This window comes from Phocoena phocoena, chromosome 18 (assembly GCF_963924675.1).
Source record: "Phocoena phocoena chromosome 18, mPhoPho1.1, whole genome shotgun sequence".
NCBI classification, from domain to species: Eukaryota; Metazoa; Chordata; class Mammalia; order Artiodactyla; family Phocoenidae; genus Phocoena; species Phocoena phocoena.
Window position 1 is genome coordinate 80,284,550 of NC_089236.1, and position 16,638 is coordinate 80,301,187.

General features: G+C 60.8%; 1 protein-coding gene across 1 annotated transcript; it reads right to left on the reverse strand.

Annotated features, from left to right (window-relative positions):
* Positions 1-2,573: 2,573 nt before the first annotated feature.
* Positions 2,574-15,619, reverse strand: C18H13orf46 (chromosome 18 C13orf46 homolog). Its single transcript, XM_065895953.1, is given in 13 exon segments — positions 2,574-2,640; positions 4,585-4,610; positions 4,613-4,657; positions 7,210-7,257; positions 8,163-8,210; positions 8,300-8,438; positions 8,965-9,016; positions 12,988-13,186; positions 13,656-13,903; positions 14,260-14,407; positions 15,101-15,203; positions 15,493-15,513; positions 15,597-15,619. Coding segments are annotated over 13 exon segments (1,167 nt in total).
* Positions 15,620-16,638: the final 1,019 nt, after the last annotated feature.

Below are 16,638 nucleotides of genomic sequence, written 5' to 3' on the forward strand. Positions count from 1 at the left end.
CGGCCATGGCTCACGGGCCCAGCCGCTCCGCGGCATGTGGGATCTTCCCGGACCGGGGCGCGAACCCGTGTCCCCTGCATCGGCAGGCGGGCTCCCAACCACTGCGCCACCAGGGAAGCCCGATGGAGCGCATTTCTGTGGGGCTGCGTGCAGATAAAGCAAGACGCACCGGACGCCCACTCTCGTTTCCCCCTTGGAATGGAAGCTCCGCGAGGCCAGGATTCGTTCAACCGTCGCCATGTCCCCATCACTTGGAACGGTGCCTGGCACGTGGTAGGCTTTCAGCAAACATTTACGGTGATATTGGGGAAAGGGCTTATGACGTAAGGAAAACCTGTAAAAAAAAAAAACAACTGGTGCAGTGTGACGCCAATTTTGTAAAAAAGCTTTATTTACCCATCTCCATATATAGCTCTCTCTACATACATCAAGAGAGAGGAAACACTCAAGAGAAATAGATGGAAATTCTAACAGTGATAATCTGGAAGTAATCTGACGAGATGACAGGCTAAATGCTTTTTGCTGGTTCCCACGTTTCCCACAGCAAAAACGCATACGTGATTTGGGGGAGAATACTAATGGGAGAAGCAAGCAGGAGGCACTGGCGTGGTGCTCTGGGGCCCAGGCAGGACAGGCGCCAGCGTGCGGCTGGTGTCCACCAGAGGTGTCGGGGCTGTCCCTGCCCCGGGTTGGGGGTGGGGGGGCCTGCGGCCTCTCATTCACTGGTGTCTGAGTAGCTGGGGGGCCAGCGGGGACGGAGGAGGAAGCTGGGTCAGGCGACAGGGGGCCCAGCGTCTGGTGAGCTTGCATAGGCGCCCCTGCAGGCTGAGTCGGGGGACCCTGAGGACCGGGGCCTCCGAGCAGGGGGAGGCTGGGGGGCAACGCTCCCTAAATGTAAACACCCGTCTTCTGCTTGCAGGCCACAAAGGCCAGGCTGGCCCCCTGCTGAGCTCCAAGCAGCGCGACGGGCAGAAGCGGCTCCGACGGCCACCAGGGCGGCTCAGGCTGGAGACTCCGTCTTCCCTCCTGGTCTGACGTGAGCGCATTGAGCTGCCAACGGCGAGCTAATGGTTCTTACTGCCCTAGATTGTACAGCTTCCCTCCAGGTCGCCGGCTCTTTTTAAATCCGCAAGGCCCGCGTCACGCCCTCGTCACCCCTGGGACTGGCGTGCTTCCTGGCAGGATGCAGAGGTGGGCGACGCAGGGCTGTGGTCGGGCTCCCTGGGTAGCGCCTGCTCTATGGGCCTCGGCGGGCCTGGGGGCGCCAGAGCGGAGGCCCCCAGGGCCGCGTCCACCCGCCGGGCTGGAGCCTGGCCCGTGGGCAGGAGACAGGAGCCACCACCTCCACACCTACAGCCGGCCCTGCAGGTTCCCATGGCGCCGCCCGGACCAGCTCCCTGCAGGCACCCCAGCCGACACGGGAGGTGAAAGGTCACCGCCAAGCCAGCCGGGTTGTGCACACGTGTGAGGCCGCCCTGCTCCCGCCCACCGGGGCCCCTCCATGGCCAGACAGGCGGCACGTGGCTCTGAACGAGGCCAGCTGTCCGCGGCGGCCAGAGGTGGACACGGACAGACCAAGGGCGAGGGCCGGCCGGGGGCCGGTCACCCTCCTGGCCTGCCGTGGCTGAGCCCCGGGAGCAGAGGGACCGGTAAAATGACTGCAGCCCAGACAGCCTCCTCCGGCGGACTGTCCGGAAGCTCCTCTCGGTGCCTCACTCGGGGGCCAGGTGCCGGAGCCAGGAGCTGCCACCCAGAGGGCGGACGGGGGCACTTGCTCAGGAGGGTGTGCCTGGTGAGAACGCGCAGGTGTGCCTGCCGCTGGGGGCCCGGGGCCACCGCGTCCAGTCTCGGGCTGAACCACAGGAATGGCCTGGGACAGGCTGCAGCGCCTCAGCTGTTGACCAGAGGAGCCTCGAAGCCCGTCGGGTCTCCCTGGAGCGGCTCTCCTGACGCCCCTCCCCGCTCCCACAAGCAGCATCTCCCTGCGGCTTCATCTCCTCCACGTGGTCCTCGAGGCTCCCAGCTCCAGCTGCAAGGACGCCTGCCCCTGGTGCTTGGGGACCAATGCCTGGGGTCCCACCGTACCCTGGTGGCAGCCCTCGTTGGGGCTGAGTGCGGGGCTGCGCGACCACTGACCTGGGAGGTGTGGCCACCCGTGCCGTCCGTCCCTGAGCTGCATCTCCCCCCTAACTTACATTTCACAGGACAGGGTGTGTGGAAAGAAGGGATGGGGCCCCTGGAGAGGGACAACGTCTTCCGTTCGTGCTTTACTGGAGCCCTTTTTGAAGGTGGCGTCATCACTTCGCGGTGGTGGGGATGTCACAAGTGGGGTGGTCACGGCACCAGGTCTGCGTGGCGTCTCTCAGGGCCGCTGGCTTCGTCCCTCGCCCCTCCCGGCCTGGCCGACCCTAGGAGACAAGTGGAGACCTCGGTTAGACCCCTGGCCAGAGGGGGCAGGGCTAGGGTGGGACCCAGGAGGCGGCCTGGTCCCCGCCCCCTTTCTATTTCCTGCCCCTCCAGGCACCCACTTCGGCCCCGGCCCATCTCTGAGCGTGAACTACCTTCTCCAGCTGCTATGAGCTCTCCTCCACCTTCTTCCTGGTGGAGTATGGGATGCAGCATACCCAGCTGGTCCCGATCCTGGAGACAGAGTGGGGCGGGGTGGGCGGGTGAGAGAGCTGCCCCCGCCCCATCCTGCCAAGGCCAGCGGGGCTCCCGGCCGGTGCAGAGCCGGGCTTTGCCCTCCCACTGCCACCCCTGTGCCTCCAGCCCAGGAGGGACCCCTTGAGCACAGTAGACCTTGAAGGTCAGCAGAGCCGAGCTGCCCTCCCTCCCCTGCCTGGCTCCGAAGAGGCGTTGCAGGTGGACGGTGCCCAGCCCAGCGTTTCCCGAGCATCGCAGCCCGTGCCTGTCCCTGTGCGTGGGCTCTGGGGGTTCCGCTTGCAACCGAGGCTCTGGGACGAGGTGGCCCCCTTCCCTTCGCAGGGACCTCCACGGCTCAGTGCCAAAGCCCTCCAGCGGGCGGCTAACGGGCTGCTAGTGCCTGGGTGCCCTAGGGGGCTGGCTGGATAGAGGCGGCTTAGCTCTGAGGGAAACTGAGGCTGCAGGTGAGCAGGGCAGACAGGTGGCCCCGCCCGGCAAATGTCCAGGCCAGGCCCCTGTGGAGCAGACCCTGTCCTGCTGGCCAAGCAGCCTCCAGCAGCTGAGGCTTGGCTCCTGGGCACGGCCCGTCTGCAGGTTCTCTGGGGCGACTGAGCACGGGCGGTGGGGAGCCGGACCAAGAGGCCGAGAGGGTGGGCCTGGGCCCGCCGGGCCTGGGGCAGAAAAGGAGCTGCCAGGCTGCGTCCAATGTGGCCGAATCCATCACCAATCAAGAATTGATGAGAAAAACAGACGTCTGCTTAGGAAAGACCTTCCCATGTCAAGCATAGGTTTGGTTTAATATTTTTCTTAATTTTTAAATTAAAAAAATTTTTTTATTTTGGGCCATGCCATGCAGCTTGCAGGATCTTAGTTCCCCAACCAGGTATTGAACCTGAGCCCTTGGCAGTGAAAGCGCGGATACCTAACCGTTGGAATTCCCCAAGCATAGATTGGGGGCGTGCCGGCCAGTCCTGACATCTTGGTGAAAGCCACACGGCCGGCTGTGTGAGCAGAGATCAGGAGAGATGTGGGGTGACACTTCCTAACAGGAACGCTCTCCTCCAAAACACACAACCTGGGGAAGGCAGTAACAGCGACTGCCAAGTAAGCAAAGGGCTGTGATGCTATAAACGTTCACAGCTGGCAACCCACAATGGCCCGAAGGCCCTGTTCTCCCCGCGGTCCGGATCTTCCTTTGGGGCCATGTGCTCCCACGAAGTCCCCACTGCTTCCGAGGTGCACTCGCAGATTGAAAAGTTTTTCTCTGTGTTGGGCTATCTCACATTTTCATTTATTTTAAATGACCGCGTATCGGTTTTACAAAGTAAAGAGAGAAATTTTTCTTTTAAAAACCGTGCAAGCAAATTAGCCAAGACGTTGACGTGGTCGTTAATTCCGACTCTGGTGGAAAGGGGACAAATTGCTGTTTTCTCCTTTGTGTTTCTCTGTATTGTTTAAAATACCACAGAGCCACCGCCCTGGGCGAGCGTCTCACCTGCTCCCAGGCGCTCGCAGCCTCACAATCTCTACCACAGGGTGGAGGCGGTCAGGACAAACGTCTCCCGCCCCCCCGCCCCAGGTCCCTCTACCCTGCTGAGCCAGCAGCCACGTGTGACGGGTCCCCCCCACTGCCTGCGGGACCAAGGGCTGCGACCTCGGAGCTGCACAGAGAGGAGACCCTCCCACTCTCACCCCTCTTCTTCTTCCACCTTTCCCGCCCTCCTACTCTGGCCCTTTTGTTGGCTGACAGGGTGGGGAGAGGGGTCTAGCTAGGGGTGAGGTGGGACTCACGGGGATCCTGCCTCACCCCTCCAGCTGCAGTAAACGCCTGGGTCTCTGAGTGTGCCCAGGAGGAATCGAAAGCCCGGGGCTCGCTCTGCCCACCAGAAACCCTGATGGAGGAAAAGCCTCCCACCTTCCCAGTGTGAACCGCTCACTCACTCGTCCTCTGACAAATCCGCCATGTCATACCATTCTGGGACCGCTTCTCTTCTTTCATGGCACACGTGATCACCTGTGGGATGTGGTGGGAGTAGTTGAGGGGACAGGCGAGGGGGTCATGACAGGGACCAGGGCCGGACCTGCTGAACCTGCCCAAGGACGAGGTGGGGCGTGGAGACTGCACTGAGCATCCTCCCACGAGACGGGGCACCGTCAAGTGGGAATTTCTAACTAGGGGACCCTGACCAAGGAACTGTGCCTGGATATGAGCTACCATGACCCCTGGACTGTAGGTCAGAAGACCTGGACCCTAAGTCCCAGCTCTGCCCCTGACTGATTCTTCATGAGTCCTTGAAGCCTGTGGTGCCCCGAGGTAGCCTTGCGTGTGGAGGCGGTCAATAACCAGCTCTCTTCATCGTACAGCATGTTCTGAGGGCAGATATAGAAGGTGCGATCTGGAAAAAAGCAACCCCCGGGTAGGGGCTTACATTTGCCAGGAGAGAATTTCAAAAAACTTCCAAAGAGATGGCTGCTCACTATAGCAGAGAAATGGAGAATATTTGTGTTGGAAAGGCCCAATCAGGCCATGGGGTTAACCACTTCCTTTTACAGAAAATGGTGATAATGGTGATGATGATGGTGGTGGTGGTGTAGGTGGTGACAGTGGTGGTGATGATGGTGAAGATGTGATGATGGTGACGATGGTGATGATGGTGACGATGATGGTGATGGTGACGATGGTGACGATGTGATGATGGTGATGATGGTGATGGTGGTGATGGTGACGATGGTGGTGATGATGGTGATGGTGATGGTGGTGATGATGATGATGATGGTGAAGATGTGATGATGGTGGTGATGGTGATGGTGATGGTGATGATGGTGATGGTGATGGTGGTGATGGTGATGATGGTGATGGTGGTGATGATGGTGATGGTGATGGTGATAATGATGGTGATGATGGTGGTGATAATGGTGATGGTGGTGGTGACGATGGTGGTGGTGTGATGATGGTGAAGATGTGATGATGGTGGTGATGGTGATGGTGATGATGGTGATGATGATGGTGATGATGGTGATGGTGATGGTGATGATGATGGTGAAGATGTGATGATGGTGGTGATGGCGATGGTGATGGTGATGATGGTGATGGTGATGGTGATGATGGTGATGGTGATGATGGTGACGGTGATGGTGATGATGATGGTGAAGATGTGATGATGGTGATGGTGATGGTGATGATGGTGATGGTGATGATGGTGATGATGGTGGTGATGATGGTGATGGTGATGATGATGGTGAAGATGTGATGATGGTGGTGATGGCGATGGCGATGGTGATGATGGTGATGGTGATGGTGATGGTGATGGTGAAGATGTGATGATGGTGGTGATGGTGATGGTGATGGTGATGATGGTGATGGTGATGATGATGGTGGTGATGATGGTGATGGTGACGATGATGGTGAAGATGTGATGATGGTGATGGTGATGATGGTGATGGTGATGATGATGGTGATGATGGTGATGGTGACGATGATGGTGATGGTGATGATGGTGATGGTGGTGATGATGGTGATGGTGATGGTGGTGATGATGGTGAAGATGTGATGATGGTGGTGATGGTGATGGTGATGGTGATGATGGTGGTGATGATGGTGATGGTGATGGTGATGATGATGGTGAAGATGTGATGATGGTGGTGATGGTGATGGTGATGGTGATGATGGTGATGGTGATGATGATGGTGGTGATGATGGTGATGATGGTGATGGTGACGATGATGGTGAAGATGTGATGATGGTGATGGTGATGGTGATGATGGTGATGGTGATGGTGATGATGATGGTGATGATGGTGATGGTGACGATGATGGTGATGGTGATAATGATGGTGATGATGGTGATGATGGTGGTGATAATGGTGATGGTGGTGGTGACGATGGTGGTGGTGTGATGATGGTGAAGATGTAATGATGGCGGTGATAATGGTGATGGTGACCGTGGTGGTGTAGGCGATGGTGATAGTGATGAAGATTATGGGGATAGTGATGCGATGGCGATGAAGATGACCGGGGTGGTAGTTTTGATGACGCTGATGGTGATGATGATGGTGTAGGTGGTGAAGATGATGTCTAATGCTGGGACTTCATGGGTACCAGGCAGTGTTCTGAGGGTGTCACAAAACAACGCTGGACTGTGGGTGCTACTAAGATCCCCATTTTGCAGGTGAGAAAACTGAGGCATGGAGAGGTATGGTGACTTGTTTGAGCATTCACTGGAGAGCTGTGGAGGCTGGGTCTCCCAGCTCCTCAGCTTGTGCCCTTTCACCACCCCAGCACAATCTCACAAGAGGTTCTCAGGGCCCCTGGGTACCTCGAGGGTTGACCCAGGCCCTGGAATCTATGGAGGTGCAGGAATGTGTGTGGGTTGGCGTGAGGGAAAATGAGAAAGAAGCGAGGTGCTCTCTGGTCCCCTGGCCAGTCTCCAAACCCTGGGGCCCCATGTCTGCCTCAGCCTCCAGCACACCCATGCCCGGGGCAAGCTCCTGGGAATGCCGCATGGCTCCAAGCAAGGCGTTTCCCGGTGGGTGGTTTGGCTTTGTGAACTTTGGGGTTTTTTTTTACCTCCTCTGATCCGTCTCCCAGATCAACCTCCACAAACACAGATGGCTTCTGTGGATGGAAACCAAAGAGGCGTGGATGGTGGGCTTGGGTGAGCCAGGAAGGCACACAGATTCCTGGGAGGGAGCGTGGGCTCTGGGCCAGTGGTGGCCAGGGTCTGGGCGTCACACTGAGCCCACCAGACACTGGCAGTGTGTGGTGGGACCTGCTGACACTGTGGTTGGTAAGGTGCCCTCTGGCACAGGGAAAGGAGGGATGTGGCCTCCCAACCCTCCCTGCTCACCTCCCATCAGGTCCCTGAGAACTCAGAGGGTCTCCCCCGGCTTTGCCCCCTGAGAATCAGGGCCGGTGATGCCCAGAGCTGGGTGGACCTCCAGGCCCACTGCAGGCCTGCTCATCTGGGCAGCGCCTGAGCTCTGCCTCTGCAGACCCCCTGCCCCACTGCCCGAGCTGCAGAGACACGCAGTGAGCTGGGAAGGCCTGGGGGGCTCAGGTGCAGCGGCCCCCAGGTCTCTGACCAGGCACCTCGGCTTCGCCCAGCGGTAGCAGTTTAGTCAACAATGGGAGAAGTGTTTTGGGGAGTGGAGGGGACCCCAGGGGCCCTGGATGCAGGCCAAGCCCAGCTCCCCTCCACCCCTGCACGTGGATGGGGAAGGGGAAGGAAAGCCTCTCTTGGACAGGGTCCTGTGAGCACCGCTGCCCCTGGGCTGCGGCGGGCCGGGGCTGGGGCTCCCTGACAAGGGCAAGCTGAGGGTCACCTCCTGTCGGGGCCCCCGCTCCCTCAGCAGCTGTGCTGTTTGGCAAGCCGGGGTTACGGTGCCCCGGCGCCAGCCAGGAGCACAGACTGGGCGCTGAGGCAGCTCAGGCGGGGCCTGGTGCAGCCCGTGCGTCCTCGGCAGGACCGTGCCTGACAGGCCTCCCCTCTGACTTCTGTTACTAAAGTGAAGAGCTCTTGCCTCTTTTTCCAGGAGGTCACCCAGCTGTACGGACTCTGGCTCCCCTTCCTGTAAGAAGACACCGAACGGATAAACAGAGGCAGGACTCCAACGCGCAGGGCTGGCAGCGAGTGCACGTGAAAGGACCATGGCCTGACCTCGGCCTCCAGCGCGCGCTTGTCTGCGCCCTCCCTGCTGTCCGGCTCCTCCTGGCCGCTGGCCTCGGGCTCCGCCTCCTTCCAATGCCCCCGCACCTGCCCTGCGGCGTCCTGGCGCTGCTCCTCTGGGCTTGCCTGGCTGCAGCGGGTGCAAGTGGGACTTTGAGACGACCCCTTCCTCCCTCCTGGGCACCGGCGCCCCTGGGTCAGCAGGGCGGGGCTGGCGGGCGGTGGGCGAGGCAGACCCGGGTAGAGGGGTGGGCAGAGTGGAGAAGGACGCGGCAGTGCTGCTGAGCTGACCTCCCTGAGGAGCCGTCACCCCGACCTGCCCCAATACAAGGGACGCCGGCAGCCCTGGCAGGCTCTCAGGCGAGATGCCTTCTTGCCCGGGGATCCGAGGGGGAAGGTCTGCAGCGATAGGCGCTGGCCCCAAGATGCTGGGCCGGGGGGATGCCGGTAGGGGGTTGCTTGAGGCCCTGCGAGCCCCCTGGGTCACCGACCCCTGACCCTCCCGTCTGAGCCTCGAGGTCTTCTCCGGACGCCCTGGCCTTCCTCAGCACCCCCTCCCCCCGCCAGGTCTTTACCCTGGCGCCCACTCCCACCCCGGCCTGCCGTGTTCTCCGCACGTCTCTGCACAGCTGCCTCTGCTGGACAAGGCCACTCACCAGTGGGCATCTTCCGTGTCGCTTCTGAGGTCCTTCCCATGACCTTCAGGCTCTGAGGAGGAAGCAGCGGGTCTGTCGTCAGCCTGCGAGAATGCTGACGGGCCACCTGCGGGGTGTGGGCGCTGCCGCCCCAGTTCTGACTGGCGTTCTCACGCATCCCCGGCCCAGGAGGCCGCCCGCCCCGACTCTTCACATCAGCCCTCTGCAGGCCGGTGCAGGGCGTCGAAGGCGGCAGTGGCACGCGGTGGGAGGCCTTGGCGTTGCCTCTACTGTCACTGTGCCAGGCACAGGGACCCCTTGCGCCCTCCTGGTGGCAGCAGGTGGGGTTGGAAGCAGCAGGAGCTGAGGGCCGGTGTGGGGCGGGGGGGGGGGGGGGCGGCGACCCAGCCCCGGAGGTGAGATCTGAACCACACCACACCCTCCAGGACGCTCCTCCTGGCTCCTCTGAGGGGCGTTGCCAGCGGTGGGAGTCCTCTGGCTGGGAAAGGTCTTTGTCCGGTGAGGAGAAAGGGGCACAGGATCCAGACCCGGGCTCATGCATGGAGCAGTTGTCAGTAAACAATTACGGGAAGCTGCATTTTGGTGACCTCGGCGAGACAGCGTGAGCCTCGCGAGCTGTGAGCTCTGAGCAGGACACTGGGGTTTCCTGGTGAAACGCAGGCTTCTGCTTCTCGCAGGTCGCAGACCTCAAGGGGGTTTCCTATCCCTTTGGGACCTAAGAGAAGGCCCCCGAGGGAGGGGTCTCGAGGTCGCAGACGCTCCAGGTCCCGTTTCTGTGCAGTCACCTCTGAGCCCAAGATGCCTGAGATGACGGTCCCCGTAGCTGCTCCAGACTCTCCCCAGAGCTGCCTGGTTTCCACCCCCCAGCCTGACACACAGCCTGGCCCCCTGGCCCCGATGAAGACACCGCCCCGGGGAGACTCCAAGCTTTACATAATGCTTTTGACAGGAGACCCAGCAGGACGCCTCTGCAAGCCGCTACCCGGAGGACTTCCTACAGAACTTGGTGGCCAGATCAGCTACTCGGGACCCTTTCAGCTCACAGGCCTCGGGCCGGGGACACCTGCTGGACAGAGGGGGTGAGGGCCCGGCTCCGGCAGGTGCCCTGCTTTCTGTTCCTGCTTTTTCGCTGGTCCTCGCTGTCTTGCACGCTGTCCCTCCCCTGGACCGTGTCCCCCGACCCCTGCCGTCCTCCAGCGCCATCCTTCATGGGGACCTGGGCCCCCTGCCCAGTATTAAGCAACCTTCCTCGGAGGGAGCTTTCCGTCACGCCCATTCTCCCCGGCACTCGGCCCCCGCCCCGGGCCGGGTCGTCCGCACACTTTCCTTGTCTCTGGTCTGAGTTCCCTGTGGGTGAGAATTAGGTGCTGTGCACCCTCTTCGCACACGGGCTCCGGGACGTCTGCTGACCTGCGGCTGTGCCGCCATCCCCAGGCTGGCCCTGGCCACCTAGAATTCTACAAAGCCCTGAAGGCCAAGGCTGAGGCGACCTTGGGTCTTCAGAGACTATTTCAGAACTTGGCAGCTCTCAGCGGGAAGGGCGCTGCGTCGACCTCAGATGGATCGGCTCAGTGGTTTTCTGGCAGCGATCTACGGTGGGCTTCTTCCGGAAAATCTTCAGCAGCCCCTACGTGTGTGCACACGTGTGTGCTTGTGCATGTCCGTGTATGTGTGCAAGTGTGTCCGTTTTTAGAAGACACAGGGCCGCTCCAGATAGATCTTCAAACCTGCTCCTTCCTGTAACGTGTATTTGGCAGGAAGGAAAGAATCAGTAAAAAGAGAGCCTGGTTTTTCTTTGCTCCAAAGCAGCTGTGGAATGAGAAACACACACCTGCCCCCAGTGCCTCGTTATCATAAAGTAAAAATATCAGTGTGTTCGCGAGTTCCCCCTTTGTCCGCTTTCTAAGAAAGGCCCTGCTTTCTTCGGGGTTCTGGGCGCACCTGCAGGGCTCAGCCCGTAAGGCTCCAGGCTGGGCTCGTGCGTGGCTCCGGGAGGAGTAGCAGGCCGGGCAGAAGCTGCCCCCGCACGCGAAGAGACTTTCCTTTGCTGCCTTTCTTCAGCTGGCCTCCAAGTGATCGCCACACCACTCACAGGTCACTGTCTGGACCGCGAGCCGCCCCCGGAAGTCGGGGTTCGCGCCGGTGGGAGCGGAGGGCGGGACAGGCGCGGGCCGGGTTGGGGCCGACACGGGCGGGAACCCGCTGCACGACCGGCCTGACGCCACCTCGCGGCCAGGGCGCCCCTCGCCCCCTCCTCCACCTTGCGGATTTCAGCAGGCCCAGTTCGCCGATGTCTGGAGCCCCTCCGGGGAACAGCCCCCTCCTTGCCCTGGACGCACCCCTGCAGTGGGGGCGTCGTTGGGGCGCCTGGCCCGGAGGCTCTGCGGCAGCGAGGCCGGCGGCTGCGGTCTGGCGTCCCAGGCAAAGGCGCAGGGCCCGGGCGCGAGCTCAGCCGTGGATCCGCGGGTTCGCGCGGACCCTCCGTGCGCGGACTCCTCTCCCGCCCGGCTGGGGGGCGTGTCCCACAGGCGCTCGGCCCCGCCTCCTGCGTCCACGTCACCTTGGCGCTTGCGGGCCCGGCGGCACCAGCCTCCTGGCTCTTGCTTCCAAGTGTGAGCGCCCAGGCCTGGCGGGTGCCCCGCCCTCGCTCGGGAGGCCGCACCTCGTCTCATTTTACCATGTAGACAGCAAGCTGTGTTCCGCGGGGCTCCGGCTCCGGGCGGCGCATCCCCTCCATGCTGTCCGGGAGCCCCACCGGGCCTGGCGCCTGGGGCGGGTGTGTGCACGGCGGCTGGCAGTGCAGCGCTCGGTGCGTCCCTGCCCTCCATCCTGCCTCGGCAAACCCATCGGTGCTGGGTGGGAAGGTCCGTGGCCGGCACTACTGGGGACACACTGTGGCTACTTGCAATATTTCCTGAGCAGGTTATAGGTTGGTTTGCTCTCTGGGGAGCTCGGCCCTCCCGAGAGCCTGAGAAGGAGTGGCTGTAATCGGACTTTTTTTTTTTTTTTTTTCGGTACGCGGGCCTCTCACTGCTGTGGCCTCTCTCGTTGCGGAGCACAGGCCCCGGACGCGCAGGCTCAGCGGCCTTGGCTCACGGGCCAGCCGCTCCGCGGCATGTGGGATCTTCCCAGACCGGGGCACGAACCCGCGTCCCCTGCATCGGCAGGCGGACTCTCACTGCGCCACCAGGGAAGCCCTGTGCTTGGACTTTTATCGGTCGGAGGTAGTGGAGATGCAGCGGCCCCTGTGCTGTGACCGCCGGCTCCCCCTTCCCCTCCTCCTCCAGAGGTAACACAGCTTTGGATTTTTAAGCTGAGAGAAGAACAAATATTTTTATACAGTGACCTCTTAAAATCGCTCCTAGGGCTTGAACAAGCAAACCGCATTTCCCGCCTACCGTGTTTTGTTTCCTAAGAGAGTCACTTAGACTTCCTACACGACAGTCTTAGCAAAGGGCACTTGCTGGTGTGAACCACAACTGCTGGGGTCCTGCCGACGACTGGCAGTCACCCCGTCTCTCCGCCAACTCGGGCCCGCTGCCCTGGGGTAGCTGACCTTCCAGGGGCAGGTCCACGTAAGGACCAGGGCGTTTCGGGCACCCGTCCCCACTTCGGCCACACCATGGCCCGCTCGCAGGGTTAGAAACGTGGGACGCGTGGCTGACACAAGGTGTAAGTGTGCACACTTTACAACGTAAAGGCCACATTAGCGACGAGCAGACGGGCGGCCCCCAGCCCCGTGGGGTCACTGCTGCCCCTGGCCGCGAGGGCCCTGGCTCTGGCAGCGGGACTGGGGCTCACCCCAGGGCCTCCTCATAAACCTGAGACACTTCCCGTGCTGGACCCCGGGGTGTCCCCACCCAGTCCCAGGCTGGCTCTGCCCCCTCAGACCTCAGTGCCCGACACGCCCCACCCTGGCCTTTAGGATCTTAGGCAGGGGCAGTGGGTCCGGGGTGGGGGGTGGGTGTGTGGCCCTCGCTGGCCCGGGGAGAGCAGTCTGCCCCGCCCTGCCCCCGGCCCTACCTAGCTCCTTGCACAGCATCTTGATGCAGCTCGGGGGGTCCCCTTTCTGGTGCAGGCCGCCCACACATCGGATTCTCCGGAGCTCAGCCATCCCGCTGGCCACCTTGAGGTGTCCGGGGCTCACGGCCGAGGGAGGGGCCCCGGGGCCTAGCTGGTGCCTCCTGTGTGCGGCCGTGGTGTCCTTCTCCGTCCTCCCTGCCTTCGGGCCACGGGAAAGAAGAAGGACGCTGGCTCTCACGCAGCCCTCAGACGGAGCGCATGGCTTCCACCCCCTCCACAGGGAGCTGCCCTTGTGTTCCTGGGCCCCGTTGCTAGGTGGCCCCTGTGACATCACTGCAGAGGCAGAGGCCAGCCTGCTGGCCCTTCCCGCGGCCCTAGGTCGGAGTGGCCTCCTCCCAGGGCCTCCTGCCTCTCAGCAGAGAGGGCAAAGGGCCAGGCGGCCAGGGGCCTTCATGCGGCTCTGCAGGCGCTTCTGGTGTTGGGTCTGCTGAGCCTTCAGGCAAATCTCTCGATTCCTAGCAGGGACGAAGGACTCGGAGGTCGCGGCGGGGAGTCCACTTGGCGGCCTGGGCCCTGGGTGGCGTCCTGCGTCCTCCCCCTCCAGATGAGGGGAGATTCACGCAAACGCAGCATCGGAGGGCAGCCGTCTGCGGACAGGTACCTCTGACTGTGCCGAGGAAACCCTTCTCCGCGTTTTCAGTTGAGCTGTTTGCTGACACTGCCGTGACCAAAGGCTCGCTCGGGCGGCTTCCACAGTAGACATTCGCTTTCTGGGTCAGGAGCCTGGAGGTCTGAGGTCCAGGTGTGGGTAGGGCTGGCCTCCTGAGGCTGCTCTCCTCGGTGCGTAGATGCCCGTCTCCTCCCTGTGTCCTCACGGGGCCGTCCTCTGTGCGTGTCTGTGTTCTGACCTCCTCTTCTTAAAGGACAGCAGTCAGACTGGATCAGGGCCACCCTAGTGACCTCATGTAACCGTAATCACCTCTTTAAAGGCTCATCTCCAAAGGCAGTCACTTTCTGAGGTCCTGGGGACCAGGACTTCACACATGAATTTTGGGGTGACACAATTCAGCCTATGACACAGCCTAACAGAAAGTTTCTGATAATCTATTCAACACAATTTTTTCTTCTCACCTGGGACCACGGGGGAAAATCAGAGCAGGTGTTTCCTGAGGATCCAGCCGACAGCACTAGGTGTGTCGTAATGTTCCGAATGAAGTACAAGTGACGAACTCCCTTTTTCCACGTGCACTTCCATTCCCTAAACAAGCTCACGGCATCTAAGCTCCCGGGAGCCCTCGGGTCCGCCAGCCGGGGGCCGGTGCAGGGGCCGCCCTGGAGGCTGCTCGGAGGCTCTGTGCCCCGGGGGGACACGGATGGAGGCGGGCAGCTGAACCAGCTCCCTCTTGGGGTAACAGGTGGGCTGGAGAAAGTCAGTGGGCACAGACTGGGGTCGCAAAAGATTGGGGTCCTCGGAGTGGGGCTTTGGGTCCTCATTCTCCCAGGTGTTGTCTTTTCAGTCCTCCCACATACCCCGACATGGGCAGAGCTCGTTATCTGCCCCCGCCAGCCCCAACTCTCTCCGCTGGGCCTGGTCCTGCGTGTGAACCTGTGTTGCGCAGGCCCTTGGGAGCCGCCCTGCGGCCCTGCCATGGACGCTCGTGTTCGGGGCGTCTGAACCCCTTGGCCCCCACCCGGAGCAGACAGGGGGAGCCGGAGAGCAGCAGAACAGCACTTTCCTCCCCAGTCCACGTGCACCTGGGAAGGACGCTCATCACTACTGTCCTCGGTTCAGGGCCGCGGCACCTCTGAAGGCCTGCCCCGGCTTCCCCAGAGCCAAATCCCACCCCTCCCCCCACGACTCTCTCATACCAGGCGGCCGACCAACAGGGGCTGGAAGTAAAAAGACAACTGAGTGGAAACCAAATGGAGAAAAGACAGGAGAAAGGAGAAGAGGCATTTTTCCCCGGGGGGCGGGGCGCGTCCCCCATGTTGTGCACCCAGCTCCTTCCCCCCCTTTCGGAAGGGAGCAGTCATATCTGCTCAACGGCACTGAGCTCCCTCTGTCTCCCCTCGGGCCAGCGGCCTCCTGTCCCCCCTCCCTCGGGACACTGACCTGTGTCTGGCCCTCGAGCACACACCCCGCTGCTGAGTCCTCGGAGACACGAGGGGCCCTGCCTTTCCCACCCTCCTTGAGCTTGACGCCGTCTCTGTCCGCCCTGAGGTCCCCATGGCCCTCACAGGGCCCCACTCCACACCTTTCCATCCCAGAAGCATTGTGGTTTCCAGCACAACCCAAAGCCCCACAACTGGACCTCACCTGTCACCAGAGGGACCTCACCTGTCATCCAAGGAGCCTCACCTGTCGTCCTGGGGGCCTCACCTATCATCATAGGGACCTCACCTGTCGTCAGAGGGGCCTCATCTGTCATCAGGGGATCCCACCTGTCGTCAAATGGACATCTCCTGTCATCAGGGGTACCACACCTGTTGTCAGAGGGAACTCACCTGTCGTCAGGGGGATCACACCTGTCATCAGAGGAACCCCACCTGTCGTTAGGGGGACCCCACCTGTCGTCAGGGGAATCTTACCTGTTGTCAGGGGACCAAACCTGTTGTCAGGTGGATCCCACATGTCGTCAAACGGACCTCACCTATCGTCAGGGTGATCACCCTGTCACTAGGGGGACCTCACCTGTCACCATGGGTACCGCACCTGTCGCTAGGGGGACCTCACCTGTCACCATGGGTACCACATCTGTCATCAGGGGGATCACACCTGTTGCTAGCGGGAACCACACCTGTTGCTAGGGGGACCTCACCTGTCATAGAGGACCTCACCTGTCATCCAGGGGATCACACTTGTTGTAAGGGGGACCTGTCCTATCATCAGGGGGACACCCTCTATCACCAGAGGGACCACATTTGTTGTCAATGTACCTCACCTGTCATCACAGGTATGTCATCCAGCTCCCTCCTGCCCCACTCCACCACACACCCCCATCTCCACGTGTGCATTATCAGTGGGCGCTCATGTGAAACCAAGCCAGTCTCAGAAAGAATAAAAGGTCTGTTTTAATTGGCCAGTAAAATACATCCCAAATCATTAGTATCTTATAAACAGAAACATTAAGTTACAAATCCATATTAAAAACTGCAGTTTGGAGCAGCCTCAGAGCTGCGTATATGGAGCTTTTCTTTTTTGCAACATTTTCCTCCACCATTTTTGCGACAACAGGCAATGTTACCATCTGCCATCTAGATCTCGAGTCTGAACAACAGCCGGGGCCTTCGGGGGAGTCAGCAGAAGCTCGTCAGGACCCACAGCCCCAAAAGCACAGCAGCCCTGGCAGCCCCCAGGGCCTCAGAGACGGCGAGCTCTGCCGCTGGCCCGGCGTCCGCTCCCAAGCCTCCCAGTGCGGGCCCAGGTTTCCCCCTGCCTCCCTCCCTGTTCTCTCTCGGGGACCTGCACTTGGCTGCCATGAGACACAACCACTCCCTTTTCTGTCGTCTGGAGGCACATAGAGGCCTGGATGTTCTGAGTTACTTTATATCAAAGAGCTAATTAAAAACAGTCCTTTAAAAACATTAAGAAAAACAGCTTGAAAATAATGCATATTTCTATTTTTACAACCTTCCCCAAACTCCCACCAG